The sequence below is a fragment of the Dinoponera quadriceps genome, unplaced genomic scaffold, assembly GCF_001313825.1.
Source record: "Dinoponera quadriceps isolate SergipeBrazil2010 unplaced genomic scaffold, ASM131382v1 scaffold1846, whole genome shotgun sequence".
Classification (NCBI taxonomy): Eukaryota; Metazoa; Arthropoda; class Insecta; order Hymenoptera; family Formicidae; genus Dinoponera; species Dinoponera quadriceps.
Genome location: NW_014556140.1, coordinates 1,710,467 through 1,731,743, shown reverse-complemented (window position 1 = coordinate 1,731,743; position 21,277 = coordinate 1,710,467). Strand labels below are relative to the sequence as shown.

The 21,277-nt window shown below is 43.1% G+C and overlaps 1 protein-coding gene across 1 annotated transcript in view; it reads left to right on the top strand.

The window, feature by feature from the left end:
* Window positions 1-19,906, top strand: part of LOC106746986 — a 31,214-nt gene extending 11,308 nt beyond the window's left edge. Inside the window, exons 2-10 of the mRNA XM_014624202.1 lie at window positions 8,456-8,696; window positions 12,227-12,426; window positions 12,882-13,085; window positions 14,901-15,128; window positions 15,473-15,798; window positions 15,879-16,013; window positions 16,477-17,216; window positions 17,711-18,249; window positions 18,534-19,906. Coding sequence (XP_014479688.1) covers window positions 8,506-8,696; window positions 12,227-12,426; window positions 12,882-13,085; window positions 14,901-15,128; window positions 15,473-15,798; window positions 15,879-16,013; window positions 16,477-17,216; window positions 17,711-18,249; window positions 18,534-19,219 — 3,249 coding nt within the window. The 5' untranslated portion in view covers window positions 8,456-8,505 and the 3' untranslated portion in view covers window positions 19,220-19,906. The remainder of the gene's footprint in view (window positions 1-8,455; window positions 8,697-12,226; window positions 12,427-12,881; window positions 13,086-14,900; window positions 15,129-15,472; window positions 15,799-15,878; window positions 16,014-16,476; window positions 17,217-17,710; window positions 18,250-18,533) is intronic.
* Window positions 19,907-21,277: the final 1,371 nt, after the last annotated feature.

Sequence of the window (21,277 nt, the reverse complement as noted above, 5' to 3'; positions counted from 1 at the left end):
CGCAAATGTAAATTCTCTATTCTTTATGAAATGACTTTTTTTATCAATTTCAGTGCCCGTTATTAGCCGCCGGCTGGTTATGCCGAGCGGCCAAAGCTCGGCCAAGTTTGCCGCTTCGAGCGCAGCTCGCTGGCAATTAAATGTCGGAATATATTATCTCTAAGGAGAAATCGAATGTAAATTGCTCCGCGAACAAGGTTCGTTCACGGAATGTGTTTTGAAAAGCGGACAAAGACGGCTGCGTTCTTCACGTCCGTTGGAAATCGCCCGGCGAATTTAACGATCGACGAGCACATTGACACGGCAGTTCTAGACGCGGCAAAATTTCCTTCATCTTTCGTATCGGCAGATCTAGAAAGAGAGAGGTAAATGTATAGACAAGGATCTCTCTTTCCACTATCTTTTCATTAGTTTTTATTTGGAAGTGAACAAGGAGATGAACAATACTGCATTCAAGTCGGATGGGACATCCATGCAATCTACATGTGTGTAACGTTGTATACGTAAACATCGTGTAAAACTGAAATTATTATATATATAAGAAATAATTACCACACATGGTTTCTACTTGTTCATTATGCGAAAGAAGTGTGCGAATTACAAAACGAAGTGTGTACACAATTTTCAAGTGCCTCATGGCTCTGACCTACACGAGTACGCTACTGCAGCGAAGAAAAAAATAATACCGACTCAAGACTCACATTCTCATATATAAGCAAGAATAAGTTTCATCTTTATATCAAATTATGTATTCTCGCGTATATATAAGAACACGAGTCTCGAATTGGTAGAAATTTTCCGTGTGTACCCACGCATCTTTCCCGTCTCTTTCTATCCACCGCCTCTGTCAACACGATTCCGATTCCAACTTCCAATACAGATCGATGGACGAGCCGAGCGATCGCCGGTACGTGGAGACCCGGAACAACCCCTCGCGAGCGAGCCGATCTACGGTCGACCAATGACATCGCGATCTTCCGGTACACCGTTCGCCAGGTGCGCGCAGTTTAGCGCGGAAGGTGTCGGCTCGTTTACCTCAGAGTTCACTCACCTCGGGCCGCTGGAAACTGTGTCACCAGTCAATTTTAAGATCGCTACCAGTCCCGACCCTTCTCCGACCTCCTCTCTACCACCACGTCGAGCTCTCTCACCGTGGGACGACGCGACGCGCGGCGTCGCCGGTGGCGGAGACGCACCGGCGATCATTTTCCGCGGCGGGCGACGCCGTGTAAACGCCTCCTCCGCGAATAAGCTTCTCTCGCGATGACAGCTCGCGTTTGTGCTCGCGGAAATTGTACACCCGGCTGCCTGCCTACCTACCGTACCTACCGTACGCTGAGAACGAGATCACGCGGCGCGGGAGATCGCGGCCTGGATCGCGGCGGGAGGCGAAATACCGTCTCCTGCTCGTCGCGTAATTACACCCGCCGCAAATTAAGCGTCGAGCGAGCCTCGAATCTCGTCTCTCCTATTATCCGACCAATGACAATTCCCGCGTTCTCACCTGGATATTCTCGATCTCGTGCGTAGCAAGGTTATCAGGTTACACGTAGCTACGGCCCACTTCTTTCCATCCTTTGATTTCTTTTTTCCACGATAGAGCCTCTCGCGCGATGCGTGTTCGCGATTCGAGAGCGCCTAAAAGTATCGGCGCATCGGGAACGTTTCGCTTTTCAAGGACGACGAAGACGGCCGGAGTGTCGAAACAGCGATCGGTCGGTCGATCGGTCAGTCGTGCGTCCGCGTTTTCTTAATGACGAGCTCGTATGCATTACGTAGCTTCTGACGCGATTCTGCTCGCCCATTGCGGAGGAGGGGGGAGGGGGGGAATTGTGTTAAGGACCTACTGACACGCACGTGGCTACGGTCACAGACAGTCTGAGAGTTCGATGAGCATTTTCTCAGTGTCGTCACGCCCGGTAAAAGCACACAAAAGGCAGACTCCGCGTGTCCCGTTGTAGAGAGTCGGGCTCGGTGACGTACCGTTAACCCTCGCCGACGCCATGTAATTGCCGACGTTCGCCTAATCCGCTTCTCCTAATTAGGAACGTTTGCGGCGTTCATCGCGTCACGAATTGCATCGACCTGCTCGACGGAGAAACGGATCGTTCCCCTGCTCTTCTCCGAAGCGGGCTTCCGTTAGAGCAAATTTCCCAGGGATCGATCGAAAGAAAGATGAGGTTTCACCGCGCACTTCTAGGGATTTTGACCACCTGCGCTACAGTGGATTAAAAGCCGTTACAAATAATGTAGTAAAATACAATGATAGCGGGAAAGCACCAAAACTGGTACCATTTTGTTTTTGAACTCAAAAGATACTTTAAGTCAAAGGTGTAAAATTAACATTTATGTTCATACCAAAGGATGCAAACCAGAAATTCTTTTATTAAAATATGGTAGTCTTATGAAAGTTATTACACAACTTCTTAAAAATAACTATTTTTTAAGATGTCTGAAGATTGACGCTTCTAGAAATTAGATCCTCAAACTGACTCATATATCCATAAGAAGCCTATAAGGTGTCTATAAAAAATTATCAAAAAAATAAAATAAAATAATTAAAATTACTTTATTTTGTACATTTATTATGCATCCTTACATGTAACCTTTGATCTTACATATTTTTTTAAATTTAATTTAAAAATTTTACGATGTATGTTGTTCCTTCGTTCTTTTACGTGGAAAAGATTCCCTGGCTTCTTCTTTCCGACTATCTTAAACAAGCAAGAAAAACAGAAAAATCACCGGTTACTTCAATTGTATTCTGTAAAATGATATTTCACAGCAAAGTACAAGTACGTCATTTGAAAGACCAGTAAGCTCAGGTTCACAGAACGACCTATAACACTAACATTTCTCGCGTGGTTTAACAGTTGACACAGGATAGAAATTGGTACCAGAGTAATTTGGAAAGATCAAAACTCACATTGTTAAATAGCGTTGTAAAATAAATTTCTTGCAAATAGAAACTGCAACCTCGGCTTCAACTACTGTACACAAAAGCGGACAAAATTCATGTTCTGTCTGACAGAGTTCGGTGGTTTACAGACGAAAAACATAGGTATGTCGGTTTACCGTACCTATGTCAATTTTGATGCTTTTCCTCGAATAATTTCGAAAAGGATCGACTCGAGCCCTCCCGCGATTACTTCGGTCTCGAGTGAGTCATGTTGAAGGGAAAGGCGGCGAATGTGGGACACTTTGTACGCGACACCTTTCTATGAAATCGTACGCGCGATAAGATTTTATGCGAGGGTCAGGTTTCGACACTTGAATCGCCAGGACGCTATCGCGATTGATTCTATCGTGCGGATGCGAGGAATTCCTCATCGCTCCACGATGAAAACACGAGACGCCGTTGTTTCGCGTTGTTCGCGCCGTAGAACCGCGAGTGACGTTAAGATTAAACAATGACGCTGTAAATCTTGTGTTGCTCGAGTGCGAGACGCGTAATTGCGATAATAAGGGGAACGATCGATATCGACGTTGATGGCTGGTACGTGTCGATTTTACATTATCTTCGCCGCTCATCTAGCGTGGACGGGGAGATAATCTATTACGAGTAACGAAAGTAGAGGATGCATGTCGCTGGGTAATTATTGTGCCTCGAACATAAACGTTTAGCGAGTGAACTTAATGATACCATATTAGATTGTCGGGTCGGTTGAAGTTTGTTGTCGGTTGAAGTTTGTTGCGATCGAAAGTTTAACTGTACCTTTACAAACGAATCCACCGTACCAACGGGTTTTCTTTATGGATATGCGGATAATCAAGACCAGTTTCCGATTTTTTTTTTCTTTCCCGAGCGAGGTGATTAACCGTAATTAAGGCATCGATTATCTGTTGCGAAAGTAAGCTGACTAAAATGTAATCGGAAAAGAGAGCGCAGCGTGAGTAATTTAACTTCACGACGTTGAAATATTACCCGAAATATTACCTCGAACGGCTGCATATATGTTGCGCTTGACACAACGTGTCAAGTTTAATGCAAAATGTAAAATACGATAGAAACGGGAGTCGGATAAACCGTATTTCTAAGGCTAACGTGAATAGAATGCTAACGTAAATACTGGAACGATTAACATTATAAAATGACACGGTGACGTAACGTAAATACTGGAACGATTACCATTGTAAAATGACATTGTAAAATATGTCGACAAATAAGTCATTTTTCCTTTGAACTACATGCCTGTTGGGATATTTGTCAATTGTGTATCCATACGCAGAGGAAGAATTAGCCACGGGAGTTAAAATCTAGCTGTGGCAGCTAAAATAGGAACAGTTAATATCGTTGCTACCGCAGCTAATAAATTACAATTTAAATAAAATGAATTCAAATAAAATTTGCTACAAAGTACAACTATATTGTTCGCTGCAGCTTTTTACTTGCGAACAGCTGATAAATTTAGCTAGTTAAATTCGGCTAGAACAAACTAACCAAGGTTTGTCTTAATTGAATATTCTCGATTGAAATATATACTAAACTTATATGTATTACACACATGGAGAAAATAAGATTTCATTGGATTTGATAAAATTTCTTCGATAGAAGCAAATTTGTCCGTTGGAATGGACCAAACAAATGACAATGGCAGCAAAGTTCGAACTAGCTAGTGAGATTTGATCGCTATTACTAAGTCATTTCTCCAAGTTGTAGATCGCTGGAGACCCCATCGCGAACACCTCTCATTCCTCTCTTTGCCATCCTTGCGGTATCGGCGATTTCCCTTTTTCCGCCGCTCTCTCCCTCGCGTCGCGACCTATCGCTCGTTTTGCCGAGCGGCTTTAGCGAGCAAAAAGTCGAGCGACACGTTCGCCCAGGTGACTATCATCGCCGACGGGGCCTCGGCTACTCTCCCGACCGGAATCATCCGGCTGGCCTTTCCGATTTTCCTTTTGCCAATTTCTCCCGCACGGGGGGAGATCCGACGGACCACTACGACGGCGTGAACGACGAGCGGAAATAATCATCTCTCTTCGCTCTTTTTTCGTTCTTCGTGAAACGAGCATTTTGCGAGAGAAAGAGAGAGAGAGAGAGACCAGTCTCGCTTATTTCCATGATTCGCGAGAATATCGCGGGGAGATCTCGCGTCTGCCGATTCATTCCCGCGGGTAAATTCGCCGGACGCTCTTCGCTCGCCTGATTTCCTCCGCACTTTAACCACGCCACCATTGTCTCGAGGCAGTTCCGAGACGGTAGTACCGGCACCTTCGGCCGTTACTTTTTCCAGCCACTCGGCTTGCATCGGTCAGATCTGGGTCGTAAGTTCAGGACATACTCGCTGACCCAATCGCCGACTCCGTGGCTCGCGAAGACGGCCATTAACCCCGTCCGCCGCTCGGGAAGACGGAGAACAATGGTGGAAACTAGTCTGGCTTGTGGTTTGCACGAAAAGTGTTGTGTACCTTCCTGCGGGCAGGCCTTGAGTTGAGAAGATTCCGTCGAAGTAACGCATCACTATCCTCGAGATTAAGGGGATGCCATACTTAAAAACTTTTCAGTGAAATTTCGAGGCCTATAGAGATATGAGAAGCTTGCTGAAAATTTCTGTATAGCGGGAGAGTGATTGACAGGAGTACATCGGCGTATTTAAACGCAAAACAGACTAACTACTATCATGAAATGTGTAGCTGTTGATGATAAGGGAGAAAGGAGTCTGGCGAAAAGCAGTCGATTGAGTTGCAGTGTTGATTATCTCATTAGGTTGCAATTAGAGGCCGCCGATATATTGGTGTACGCGTGCGTGGGCATTGCATTTGACTAATAAAGCGTTTTTTAAATAATTCATCGATCAATTCATCAATTTGAATAAACTTCGTTTAGCAGCGCAACTTAAATACTGAATTTCGGTAATCAACCAGCTCTGAATTGTGACATATTTCTTTGTTTTACATATTTCTAGCGAATGGTAATCACTGTGATAAGTGATACCAATCATTATGACATGAGTGCCAATTACTATGATTTTCGTTACTTCACCTCGATATTTTATTTGGCGTATAAAGTACATGTAATTTTTCTAATATAACTGTGTATTCTTGTAGCGTAGAATCTTGACTAATCTTTACGAAAAAGAAAAGAAAACGGATTCCACAAGTATCAGTTTTGCTTTAAGAGACAGCTTAAAATAAAAATGTATTCTAAAACTGCTAATCACTGTACTTTTCCCCTATCTTAGTTAGATTTTCCGTCAGATACGGTGAAACAGAACACATTTATTGCATTTACATTTACGTAACATCTATATATATAAAGAAAGAATATCATATTCAATGTTTATGTAACATAACATTTTGTCTCTACGTTATAAACGCTTATCAAGTACGTCGTCGACTTCGGCATTCCCCTAAATAAAGAGCATGATACCGTCGTTTGTTTTTTACCGTCATTCTCTCTCGGCTCGAAGCCGCGGCCCTGATTTTTTTCAAAACAGTTGCGTACACGTGTCTTTGCTTAAAGATATAATCGTACCATAAAAACGCTGCGCAATGACACTTGCGTATACGCAACCGCTTCAAAGACGGGAGCCCAGAGGAGTTCCCGGATTCTCTGATCGTTAATTATTCGAAGACTGCGCGCCTTGACATCTCGCTCGGCAAGAAAAAAGGCCGACTCCAAGTTGGCCACTCGGAGAGTCCGTCACGAAAAACTAATGTGGCAGAAGTGGGACGTCCCGCGTGTTGTGCGTACGTGACGCGAAATCCGCGCGCGCAGTCATCGCGGACGCGCATCGTGTCGCGAGTCCGCGGGGATAAAAGTCGCCATATTTTCCGGCCGATTATTACCACCGGCTGCACGACGATTCGTTTCCTACACGGAAATGATCGTCGATGCAGTTTTGCATCGGGATTCCGTAGAGATAAGAAATTATCTTGCACGCCGTCTTCGGCGAACGGCTATTTCCAGTTGTCGCAAGGCCTGGCCGCTAAACGCAAAATTATCGGACAATTACACAGAAATTCGCGTAACGTTGTATGCGCGTTAGAAATTCTCAAAGTCACCTCGAATGATTACGCGACGGTCTTTATCGCGCGAAGAAGGACGCGGATTGTGATGTTAAGCAAGGGCACGTGTCGCAATTCCCAAGCAATTTCTTCGCGCGCGTTTAATATACATCTTTTTCTCGTCCCCGATGCATATTTCCGAGCTCTCAATGCTGCATTAACCTCATACGAAAGCGACGACGCCTTTATATTCCGAGTTCCGACGATTGCGCAATCGTGCGATTTAATATATTTTTTTCCCATTAATTGTCGTCGTTGCGCAATACCAATTGTAAAGCAGCTTGTGCGTTGTTCCGCGAACGGTGCAAAAACAGGCGCGCGTTTTCACATAGCGAATTATATGATCGCTGCGCGCTAACGCGCTCGACGCATTTCTACGATTGCGCATACATGATCCCGATTACTTCACGCGGTATCTTAATTAGAAAATCGTCCTTTCGTCCTTATTATTATTTAACGATTAACCGCGCGTCCCGCAAAATAACGTCACGCGACTTCAATCGAATACGTTAGCGGCCAGTTTAACGGCGTTATCGCGTAACATTTCTTATCAAATTGCGGTATCTACTAGGTGGCTTTTGTATAAATTATGTCATTGGTGCCGACGACTCTCATCATCATCAGACCTGCGACAGTCTTCGACATTCCCCGAGCGCGCTCCAAGTACGCTCGAAAGTTTACAATGGTTTTAATAAGACGGACGATAAGCACGAGCAGCATTTAAATTCACGTCTGAGCGACGACTGCTAGTTCCTCAAAACGTTCGCCGGGGAGGGAAGGGGAGCTTGATTTGCTTGATCCGCGGATCGAATTAGTCGACGCTTCTCTCCACGCTTACGTCACGCATAGCGGGGCTAAATCTATCGAAATCCGGCAGAAAATAAAAAATTGAAATTTCAAAGGAAGCATGTTGTGTGTGTGTGTGTGTGCACAAGAAGAAAGATTATTGTGCAAATTATATCAACCGTTGTAAATTATTACCGGCTGCTTTGCATACCGCAGAGATGCTGAAAAAGAATTCTTCCCACGGTTGAACGTAAGTTGCTCCTCCATCGTCCGACGACGATGCGCTCGCTCCAGATCGCGACTCAACCGCTGATGCGATACCGTTCGCGAATAATCGGCGGAGATAATGAAAGGGGGATACCCACGTGCGAATCTATCAGGTGCGAGATATCACGTCGGTGTTCCGGGAAATTGTTATTCAGGCGTTATGCTAATAACGATAGCGGCCGCGAGCCATGGAGCGAGGAAGCCGTTAGGGTATTCCCATGAACGTACCGAAACCGCTGCCAAGAGCGACGCGCGTTCTCGTGTCGCCAATGAGCTGCGGAAATCGAGGATCTAAATCGAGGTCCTGTCTCGAGCGAGCGGTTGGACGAAATGAATCTGGCGGATGTATACAATCTTATCAGTTTGCGAAACGTAAATCGTCGCTTTCCGACAGATCCCGTTGCGGGTCAGGAGTTCTCGTTGTTCAACGAGAGTCAAGACGAAATGAACGACATGGAGATCTTCCGCGCGGTCTTCGAGTCGATGCAGGAGTGGAGGATGCACAAAATGTCCCGCCGCAGGGGAAAGAGGGAAGTGTCCAAAGTTTGCTACGAGGACGTCGGTTGCTTCGAGGATACCGGGCCGTTCAGTTACCTCGAGATGCTGCCGTCACCGCCTAAGGACGTCGGCACCAGGTAAAGACACCGATAGGTGTCCATTTAGTACCGTACGCGACAAATACACTCGACCTGAATACACTATATATGCGAACAATCACGCGAATTGAAATTCTGCTTCTTAACTCTGCAAATTTCATCGAACATTAACTCTATATATCCCGTCGAACTTGAAGAACCGATGAAGAATCTCGAGATATAACGTTGCATAGGTTATCCTACTTGGATGTTGCCGAGACTCGCATTGCTGATGGTTTTTCCATATTGAGGTTTGAAGGGAACCTCGTTTCATAATTGCGTAATGTTTACCTTGATATTCTATCTGCGTTCAATCTGTTCTTAGTTTCAATGAGCAATGTATTAATTACGTAACTTGCTCGACTTGCAGATAGGATATGCGCGATAAAAAGTAAATATTAAAGATTAATATAGATAAATATGCGGGATTATACACAATGAATAAACAGAACAATTTTTTCTTCGTTCATAATTCATTCATTATCGCTTTTCTTCTTGACCTTCAACTATTTTCAATGAAATTCAAAAAGTGTGAAAAGGAAGGATTTGTATTTATGTGATCGAAATAGGGATTTTAAATTGGATCTGACACAATATCAATGATAGAACTAAAAAGAAGACGTTGGGAATAAGCAAGATGAAATAAGCAAGATAAGACTCAAGCAGTGTTATCAGACCGTCAAATTAATACTTGTTAGATTTACATTTTGATTCTAAGGATCGGCATTTATAGTTGCAAATTATTTATGATATTTCAGTGAGTGCAAAATTAATTACATATTTGTATGGGCCGTTATACTACTTATACTGTTTGAATCGGTGTTAAATAAATACAAATACACAGGTCCGCATAATAGCCGTAACATGCAGTTAATAATTAGGTTACTAGTATTTTTAAGCGCATATATTTCATTACTGTTAACGTGAAACTATCACAATGGCAGGTTGTACTGCTCCGACACATCGTCCCCGCTTCTTTAAAAAATCAGTAAATAAGAAGTCAATAATATACAGTTAAGAAACGCTGCCGATGTCTACGTTTGAGAAATTCTAATAACCTAGTTGCATGATACATTAAGTATATTACACCGTTCTGTGCGCAATTGACATAAAAATAGTTGCAACACTTTTTTTTTTTCGATGAGTTTCGCAACACACTTCGTACCCAATAGGAAAATGTGGGAGAAGAAGTACGGTGATTAGCATATTTAAACGCAAAACAGGTTAATTACTGCATTATCGGATGTGTTGTCAATTGCTTATGATAAGGGGAAAACTGGTCTATTGAAGAGCAATCGGTGAAGTTACAGTGTCGATTAACTCATTAGATTGCAATAACATTGCAAAATCTAACTGTGTAATTTTACATACTTTGTGTGGCCACATTTTACTTATTTGCAATTTGCACGCGCTATTAGTATAATTTTATGTGTGTGTAAAAATTATACACAACATAAGTGTGTAAAAATTATACACAAATTGGCAAAATTGGCATTACGGCAAATTCAAATGTGTAATTTTTACTCACTTATGTGTACAAAATCATAATATTAATTATAAATCATAACATGCATACAAATGCGTAAAAAGTGACTACATATAAAAATTACATACTTGGATTTGCAGTGCAAAGGCCACCGGTATGCTGGTATGTGTGGACAATGCATTTATCTAATATAAATCGTTTAGCAGTAAAATTTAAATATTGAGTTTCGTTGAGTAATTAGCTCTAAATTGCGACATATTCCTTTATTTAACATATTTCTGATGAGTGCTAATCACTGTGACAAAAATATGCCAATTATTATGACGAGAGTGCCGATTACAATGATTCTCGTTATTTCAATTCAATATTTTATTTCGAGCAGGATATATTTTATTTTTCCAATATAATTAAGTATTCTTGTAGCGCAGAATTTTGACTAATATTTACAAAAAAAAGAACGAATTCTACAAGTGTCAGTTTTGCATCAAGAGACAACTTAAAATAGAAATGTATCGTAAAACTGCCAATCACACTGTACGTTTTCCCCTATTTCTATTTCTTGAAAATTATTAAAAACGAATTCTCCTATTGAACACTGAAACGTTGCGAGACTAACTGAAAAAAAAGCGTTGCAACTTTTATGTTGATTGTACAATCATCAACGTAAACGAGTAATCGGAATTTCACGAAACGGTAATAATCACTTCACTGTCAAATGATAACGGAGTATGATTACCGGCCTAAATATCAACTCGAGTATCTCTTTATTCTCGGTGAGTTCATCGAACATCCGTTATGATCGGAAACGTTCTATATAACAAATAATTAGACGCACCTGGTAATGCATGACGTATTGCTGCCGACATCCTCCTTCATTTTTCCTCTTTCATCACGATTTCCTGATTCAATATCCTGCCTTCGGCTATTCGTGGCACTGACACTGACCCTGCCGCTCGCGTAGATGCAATTTCGTCGGAGAAGCTCATATTAATTCAATTAAATATTTAAAGAGCCGACATGAATAACTAACGCATAGATATACGTGTTCCGTGTCGCGGTATGTACGTCGTTCCTCGACTTGGAACTACTCGGAAGAATACGCAACTCGCAAGAACATCAAAACAATGGGATTTCAGAAAGGGTTACGCCATCTTTTGTCAATCACTAAACGTTGTCTTTTCATTTCTGTTTAAAGCATTATTACCAGTGTTGTAACAGATACATTTTTTGATGTAACTAAGTACAATCGGGCACAGGACGGTTGCAACAGTTTGTTTTCTTACATGTTTCGGAACACACGAAAAATACGACGAAGCGAACCTATGATTTACGAACACGCGCAGTAGATAGTCGGACAATTGTCAAAATTATATCATACATATCTAATTTTAATAACTGTCTGACCATTTATTGCGCATGTTCGTGAATTATAGGTTCGTTTCGTCGTATTTTTTGTGTGTTCTGAAGTATGTAAGGAGAATAAAACCGTTGCAACCGTTCTATGACCGAGTATACATATAGATACAGATACTGAAAGGGGAAGCAGAAATTTCCAGTCCAAATTTCCAACATCAATGATGATAAGCAGGTTCTAAAAGAGGAAAGCTCGTGATTTTGGTTATCCTTCTCGTTAATTATATTATTTATCTATATTAATTATTTAATATTTACTTATATATTACACATACTCTATCCACAGTTGAATAATTACGTAATTAATGCGTCGCATATTGAAACTAATCAAATGCAGGCAGGAAATATCGAGACAACCGAATAATAAATAATTCTGAAGCAAATCCTCCATTAAACCTTAACACGGAGGAATGGTGCAATCGTTTGCGGGATCAAATGTAATAATAACCAACATAATTTTACATTTCGAGATTCTTCGTCGATCCTTCAAATTCGATAGAATTTGTAGCATTAATGTCGAATTAAAATGTCGATTCAGGCTTTGGAAATATAGTATTATTAATAGCACTGTTAATAGTAAAATTCGGCACATTGCCAGCAAACTACTAAAATATTTTGTTCTGCGGCATAGATTCCTCGTATATGGGAGTAGAAAGGCGAGATCGATCCCCATGGAGGTGCCCGCCGACGATATAAACGATGGAGCGAATCGTGCCATAGACCCCGATCTGCCGACCAAAGTGATCGTCCACGGATTCGGGAGCAATTGCAATCACCTATGGGTGTACGATATGAGGTCAGCGTTGATGAGCATTCACGATTGCAACATAGGTATACAATGAAATTTCCGCATTTAATCGATTAACTCGCGTTACGATAATTGTAATATAATTTATACCTGAATATTTTCGTCTTTCTAATCGTGGACGCATGGCAGAACCAGAATAAACCATCGTAGTTTCGCTTTAAATAATTAAACATTAACAATTATAACAACAATAATAATAATGGTATCTTTATTGATCGACTTACAATTTAGCATATAAAAGAAAAAGAAAAGGATAGTTATTTTTTGCTTAGTTGACCAAAAAACGTGGCAATAGTTGTGCAGCTGATATTACCGCCATACTCGAGATTTCTTATTGGCTTTTCACTTTTCTTCTTGTTCTTTCTTACCGTTCGTTGAAAAATTCGTCCTTCTTTTTCGTTTAATCCACGCGAGATTTACACAGGAAGAAAGCAAACGAGTTTTTTCCGATCAACCCGATACTTTCCTACTTTCGTAGTTTGCGTCGACTGGGGCCCGGGCAGCGCCGTGCCCAATTACGTGAGAGCGGCGGCCAACACACGATTGGTGGGTCGACAACTAGCGAAATTAATTCGCAGCTTGAACGTACCGCTGGAAAAAGTGCACCTGATAGGATTCAGCCTGGGCGCTCATGTGGCTGGATTCGCCGGGGCCGAGCTCGGCAACGTTTCCCGAATCACCGGTAAGTCAAATATCGTTAATCGTCCTCGTAATCTTCTTGAGAAAAGATGCCAAGAGTTTCGTACGATATTAGAATGCACGAGAAATGAAATTTTTATTCATTGAAATAAACTGATGATTTTTAATTCGCGAGCACCGAGAAACGCACGGGAATTAATCCTTCGCCCGCTGGGTGTAGAAGAAAAAAACTGACATGGGTAAATCGACGTATGTCGTATCGACGTAAATCATACGCGTGATAATTCTCACAAGATCATCCTATATTTTGATCGAGAAATGTTGTTGATTTGCACCCATGCGCGTAAACTTGAATTTTGCACCTTCCATCTGGCTTTGGAGTGCAAAAAGAAAATAGTATATCGGCTCTGCTGCTTCGCCTCTGATCTCGTCGCTATCGCGGCGAAAAACTGATCCCAGATTCGCGGGAGAATTTATATCCCGCGATCTCTCGTTCACCGGTGACGGTCATTCCCCGTGTTACCGCATTGTTACTCAACTTGGTCCCGCCCGTTCCACGCGCCGAGGCGAACAACCAGGATTCCCGTATGAATTTTTCATGCGCAGAATTACGAGTATTTCCGACGGTCGTAAGCCCCGGCCGATCGAGCATCGGCTGCGCCGTATAATCGGCTATTCGAGAATAACTGTAACAAGGTCCCTCTCTCAACAGCTGTTCATTGCATTTGAGCGTTCGCCGCATTCCGCCTCTTACTTCGACACGCGCCGATGCTTTTTGATTGAGCCGCGCGATCGGCCTCCGTGGCGAATTGCGTTTTTTTCGTCGATGGTGCGATTTTTTTCTTCCGCGCAAGCTCGCGCAATCGAATACTTTCCCGGGTTTCGGCAAAGTAAAACGCGTTCGCCGAAGCAGAGGTCAATCAGAGCGTATTCCTCCACTGACTCTTACCTTTTTTGATTCACTTATTCCGCGCGGGGTTGAGAAAATCCGATCATTTTCGCAACTTCGAATGTATATCAATTAATCCCATACGTTCTCTCCGTCGTGGGCGTGTCCGTGATTAATGGTAGCAGTGCCGGTTACGTTAAATGAAAGCGCATTATCCCTCTCACCCTCTTTTTCTGCGCGTGATTATTTTTAGAAGTAACCGGTCGATATTTTTCAGCCAGAAGTGTCCGCTGTATTGCTGAATAATTTACAGCGCTCGAAAGTACGCGAATATAGTTTTGCGCTACGCGCTGATAACACTGTTCAATACAAAAATCTTATATCCTGGATCCGAGCCGGTAACTCTGGTTAATTTTGTGACATTGATCGCAAATATAACGAATATAATTAATGGAAAGCAGAACAATCTTTAGGGAAACGTTGAGGGATAAACCAGATTCCAAATAGCAACGGTTCATGTCTCCCATTTCGAATCATATGTTTGAAATCTTATACTTCTAACCAGAACCTACATAGATTTTCGAATTAGAATATATAATTATTTTAGGAAATCGCATCTCAATTAAACTGTAGCCTATATCTCTTGAATAACAATTACATAATCTCTTTTATTGCCATTTTCTGTTTCAACGCATAAACATGAATGGAAAAAATAACAATTCAAGAAACATACAATTTATGATACGAAATTGGCGATCAGTGTAATTTCATTCGGAAGAAGTCAGAGTGGGACTTTCGCCGAAATATGAGATCACTTACTATAAATATTACCAACTGCTAAATACTAAATAAATAAATAAATAGACAAATTAATGAATTATTTTCCCCTTTTGGGAAAAAGTTGAGGGGGAATTCGCATGAAACGGTGTGAATCTCAAAGGTCATCGCATGTTTCCGTAATGCGAGCAGGTCTGGATCCCGCGGGGCCGCTTTTCGAGTCGCAAGATCCAAGGGCACGCTTGGACGTGACGGACGCGAATTACGTGGACGTGATTCACAGTAACGGCGAGCAGCTGATTCTGGGCGGACTCGGTTCTTGGCAGCCCATGGGTGACGTGGATTATTACCCAAACGGCGGTAAAATGCAGAGCGGATGCTCCAATCTCTTCTTCGGCGCTGTCACCGATATTATCTGGTGTAAGCTTCTTTTAATGTATATTCACACGTGTACCGGTGCGCACTAAAGAAATCACCGTTACTTTCAGCCGTTCGAGGCTCAGACCGATGCTCTGCCTGTTTTACAATATAAAATAATATGTGAATCTTATGCCCCAGGAAGTCCGCTCTAAATTTTAAAGTTTCAATTTTATTACGTCCGAAATTTAATTTTAATTAACAAATTTGAATTTTCAAATTTCAGAAAAATTAGATTTAGAATTTTTTAACCCAAAATAGAGCAGATATAGAGCAGACTTTTTTTCCGGGGCGTAAAATTGCCGTTCGAATTTTTACCGTGTAATATGCTGTCTGTCGTTTCGTAGCGAGCGCCGTAGAGGGCAAATCGTTGTGCAACCATCGGCGGGCGTACAAGTTCTTCACCGACTCCGTCAGCCCCAAGTGCCGATTCCCGGCGTTTCCCTGCGATAACGGCTACGATGGTCTGATGAAGGGTGATTGTTTCCCCTGCAGCGTCAACGGCGTGGACAGGCCCTGCGGCGAGATGGGTTATTACAGCAACGAGTCGCCCGCCCGGGGCCAACTCTACCTTATAACGAGAGACGAGGAACCTTTCTGCGCGCATCAGCATCAGATCAAGGTGTACAACAGCCGTAGCGAGAGGTCCGTCAGGAGCTACGGCAAGCTCCAGGTGAGTTAAGCCAGATCATTTGATCATTTCGCGTCTTACCCCCGCCGTGTCGGCTACGACTTCTCTCCGTCCTTTTCCAGATCACCTTCGTGGGAGAGGGCTTTTACAACGACACGTTCGCTATGACGCGCAAAGACGAAGAGCTCCTCGTCGGTTCGATTCTGAAGAAGATTGTCGTGCCGCATCCAGCGGTCAACAATCTCGAGGGGATCGAGGTGAGCGCATCTCTGATGCATATCTACGTGTTTTACCCCGAGCGTTAAGGCTCTTCTCTGCAATCATCTTCATTAATGACGATTCAAAAGCGGAAAAAACGTATGGACAAAATTATTGCTGGACGCAATTATTGACATAAAAGGATACGTGTATACAAAATGATGCTCGTGATCGATTGAAGCACTTGTAGATGGGCAACGCTTTCGAATCGAATCTATGTTTTATAGGACATTTTCTACTTCAATTTATACCCAAAACACGTTACATTAAGTCGATGCAACATGTCGTGTAACACCCTGTAAATACACCATGTGACACCGTATAACACACTGTGAACACCATGAGAATATCACTCTCGAATTAGAACAAATTGTTTTCCCCCGTGTGGCGTTAGACGTAGCGCGACTCTCTTAGACGCCAGTCTCAGCGAGATCGTTTCATGTTATCACATTGCCTCGACAGATCAAGTACACGGCGTACAGCGGCTGGATATCGTCCGGCTTGGTGTCATGGACCATCGACAAGGTGACCATCGTCGACAGTTTCGGCAAGACCATGTCGGTCTGCAAGAAAGGCCTGATCCTGGAGTCCGATCGCTCGGTTTATCTACCTCTCTATCCCGGCGAATGCAACATTCCCATGGACCCCGAGAACTCCACCTCAACATCCTCGTCATCGGTGTCGCCGGTGTCGTCGCACGAGCACGAAGCGGTCGATGAGAAGAAGCACTACCATCAGCAGCAGCAGACCGGCGGCATCGGTCCGTTCACAAAGGACCATAACTATGAGACGAAGGATGGATATCCCACTATGGAGGTCCTCCCACTGGACAAAAATAACGCGCAGAGGAAGTCTCTCGGTCCGTTCACGAAGGAGCAGAACCTCCGCATCCCCGACGACGTGGAGGCGAATTTCGGCACTACGATCAGCTTCGAGGACGCGGCGAACCGGCGCGGCTCCGTCGCCACGAACCCGTGGATCGTGCTGGACATATCGAGCGACGGCGACTCGAACTCCCTGGAGAACACGGAACTGGAGCGCGGCCGAGGTTTCTCCGGCGGCACGAATCTGATCTACCGCGCCTCGACGCCGGCGGAACGCGTCACCGAGATCACCAGCACCACCGGTGCCACTACTACCACGGAGTACTTGCCGGAGATCAGGGAACCGGTGCTGCGGCCGAGCAAGAAGGAGTCCGGCAGGTAGGGATGCTGTGATATCCATCACCCGTGAGATACTATTGTTGATGCGTGTCTTTTTAAATATTTTATTTTAAGTATTTTAAGTATTTCTCCGGTAGGCCTATTTCGCTAAAAATAAATTCAAATGAAACATTAGCTCAGCAGGAAAGCGGACGAAAACGCGTCAACAATAGTATTTCACGGGTGATGTGGAAATTTAACGTCAAAATTATAGAACAGATATATATATGTATTATATTATACATAAAATTATATATGTATATTAATATCTAATGACATTAAACCATCCGCACTTAGCTCTTTAAGTCTTGAAAAAGTCGCTTGCAGGACAAATAATTCTCCGATTTTTGTATTCCCTCTCATTTTTAATGTTTTTAAATTTCGATACCAGTATCGGTATCGATATTTTTATCCCGATACTGGTATCGCCGATAATGTCTTGATTAGACACCCGTTTCAGTACTAATATCGATACTTTCATTTCATTATCGCAGTATTCCTGCCGGCAGGTCGCTCAAGCTGCCGGAAGTGACGGAGCCGATCCTGCGGCCGCGTTCCACCCGGCAAAACGCGCGGAACGAGGCGACGTTGCACGAGAAGCAGCCGGACGAGATCCAGGAGACCTCATCGACCTCCACCAGGTCATTTACCGTGCAATTCTTGCCGGAGAGACTGGCCATCATCCTCGCGCAAGCGGAACGATACGCCCGGCAGACTCTCCTGCCGTTGATCTCCCAGTACACGCCGAGTTTCGTCACCGGTATAAAACACGAAGAGCCCAAGTATTTTCCCCTCTTGAGCGACATGCTGCGAACGAGGACCACCGAAGCCAGCAGCAAGCCGACCGCTCAGCAGAGGAGCGACCAAGTCGCGCGGGCGAACACCAGCCGGCGCAAATCCGACGAGTCGCCCAACCTCGAGGACCCGTCCTCGTCGAACGCGCGGTCGGACAACGGTGAGAGCGAATACGCCGCGTCGAGAGACGACCTGCTGCTGGTAGTGGAAGCCGTATATCCGGAGAAGGCGCCACAGGGTAAACAAATCATTTTGAATTTGCGTTAACATCAGTCCTTGTTGAAAAACTTGCGTTAAATTTTCAACATATTGTGTTCATCTCAATTTCTCGCGTTAAGTCGATATTCAACGTGTGTAAGTGTTAAAATAATACATTTTGCGTTAATTGTTCACGTAGTATTAGTGTTACTTCGCAAGTCACCGTGTGTTAAATTACACGGAAATTAACGCACAAATCTGTGTGTGCCGTTTGAGGCATGTGAAACGTGTTGAATCGGGCACGAAATTCTTTCTACCGTGCAGCGAACGGCAACGTCTCCGGTCTCGAGACGGGAACGATGCCGCCGAGCGAGACTCGCCGTGACGACAACGACTGGCGGCCGATCAGCGAGCCGACGACGATGTCATCGGAGGATGCCTCGCCGCGGAGATCCCCGAATGTCTCGCGGGCGCTCGACTGGTCGGTGGATCACAGCCGAGACTGGACGTCCTCGAGGCCGACTGACTCGGAAGCGCCTGAGACCGGCGATTGGGTGCCGATCACGATGAGAAGCGACGTTACGACCACGCGAATCAGCACGTCCAGCGACGAGGAGAGCAAGCCGGCGACTCAGGAGAGCGAAGTCGTCGAGAGAAAGCCCATAGAGGTAATCGAGACTGACGAGAGGGCGACCACGTACGCCAGCACGTACAAGAGGAAGTTCATACCTCTGGTCGACCTGGAGGAAACGTCCAGCCCGACTTCGTCGGCCGACTCCGATGACATCCCGGAACCGCGAATCCTGAGCACCACCACGACTATCACGCACATCCAGAAGATCCCGCGGCACAAGGACGCGAGGGCGAAGAGCGGCAGGATGCTGGCGAGGTCCACGATGATGTTCCCGTACGCTTACGAGCGAAGGAACGATCCCAGGACGAGGTACATTCCGTTGATTCCGGAGGAGGAGATGGGCAGACCTTACTCACTCATGGAGAGGGATCGTTAAAGTCCAGCGTTATAGACTGCTTGCAAAGTAGGACACGAACAGCTGCTCGGCGCCGAAACGCGCGTTCACGCTGTTCGTTAACAGTTAGTTACACACGTTTCTTCCCGACGTGATGGGATTTTCTAATAGCGAAAGAATTCGATCACCCGCACTACGGATTGATGTGTATGACGAAGGCTACTGTGTACGTGGAGCAGTTATTTAAGGTAGTTGGCTCGTGGTGGCAGTTACTGTTAGAGAGGTAATGTTTAATAGAACACGAGGAAGTTCGGCGAGAAAATCCGTGTTACATTCAGGAGAAAATACTTAAAAATTTTCTTGTGGAATATAACGTTTCATTTCACGCGTTTATTTCATAGAAATAAAACTTATTTTTACAGAAACGAATAATTGTTTCTGCGAATTCAACCTGATATCTTTCACAAATAAGTTTTTAAGTATTTCCTTCTTCCAGTGTACATGTTCAGAAACATAATTTATGATGTATAGTCTTGACATTAAAACAAACAAATATCCATCAAATTTGCATAATGTTTGAAAATTCACAAAGAAATAATTGCTTTTCGCGCTTTGATGTATAGTAGTTTCGGCTGGGATTGCCTGTATTAGGCATGGCTGTGAATATATCGTACACAGTTAAAAAAATGCTAGATTCAAGTAAATAATTACTCCAATACTTCTTAGCAAACTTTTACTTGGATTAAGTAAATTTTATTTGGACCAAATAAATATATTTTACTTGGACAATTTACTTGGAAAATATTTTACTGGGAATATTTATTTGGAAAATTACGTGTTAATTATAGGTCGTTTAATCATTCTATCTTTTAAGAAAAAAATTGTTAAGTCTTTATAGATTTAGCTGTCGTATACTTCGACTGTTATCAGAAATTATGTATTTTACATATCGGTATCTGAAAAATTAGATGGTCAATGATCTTATAATTTTTTGTAATGTTTTTACAATTTTCTCTTCTATCGTTTTCTCATTTCTCATTAAACCTAAAAGAGCAGTTTAGTTGTCAGAGATAAAAACGTGATATCGAAAGCCGTTATCTGTGAAACATCCGTTATCTGTCAAAGACTCTTCACCTGCGAAGAGTACGTAAACATGTCTTTGAGATAATAAAACGTCTAAAAGGCGTCTCTGAGACGTCTTTTAGACATACGTGTTGTGTGGGATGTAAATAACGCTTAAATTTAACTTCAGCCATCTCAGCTTCGGTATGGTCGATCTTTTTCTAATTTCGCGTGTGTGTAGATTATATTTCGATTAATATTCTGTTGAAATTTAAAAAATTCATAAGAAAATAAATTTACGAACCAACTACCTTAAATTAAAAAAAAGCATAATATAAGCATTTTGAACGATGAAATAATATAAAAAAATATAGGGTGGTTTGTGGCGGACGATTTCCCAGGTGAATCGTGATAGCGAACATGCCAAGACCAATTCGTGCTTCTTAGACTTCGTAGGAAAATTAAGCTCACGTTTATCGATACATTACGATACGTTACAGTTGACACAGAATGACTCACAACAATTCCACGTGCGACTTCGATAGCAAAGTGAAGAACGAGCTCGTATTTAATGAAACACTTATTTGCCGTGTTATCTTGTCGGGCCAAATAACGCTTATGAAACTAAAATGCTGTGTTGCTCTTGTGAAATTGCAAATAACACTGTGTAAAAAAGGAAGATGGCACTTCTCTTTCTTCGGTCATTAGGATCGCACAGACTTAATGGCGTCGGAGAAGAAAGCTTCGATACCTTGTTATTTCTTTTCCTTTTTAGTAAAAATTGGGAGCCTTAACTTTATTACCTCTGTATATAGGAATTTTTTACATAGCTATATATATATATATATATATATATATATATAACACATATATATAGCTTCGTTCTTTACGCTCTTCCGTCACTAAATATTAATTGTTACAACTATTATTATCATCGCCGTCATCGCCATTGTGTTTTTCTTTCTCTTTCTCGCGCTTATTTATATCCGATCGATGATGACCACAAGAATCGAGCGCGCCACACAACGCTCGCCATTA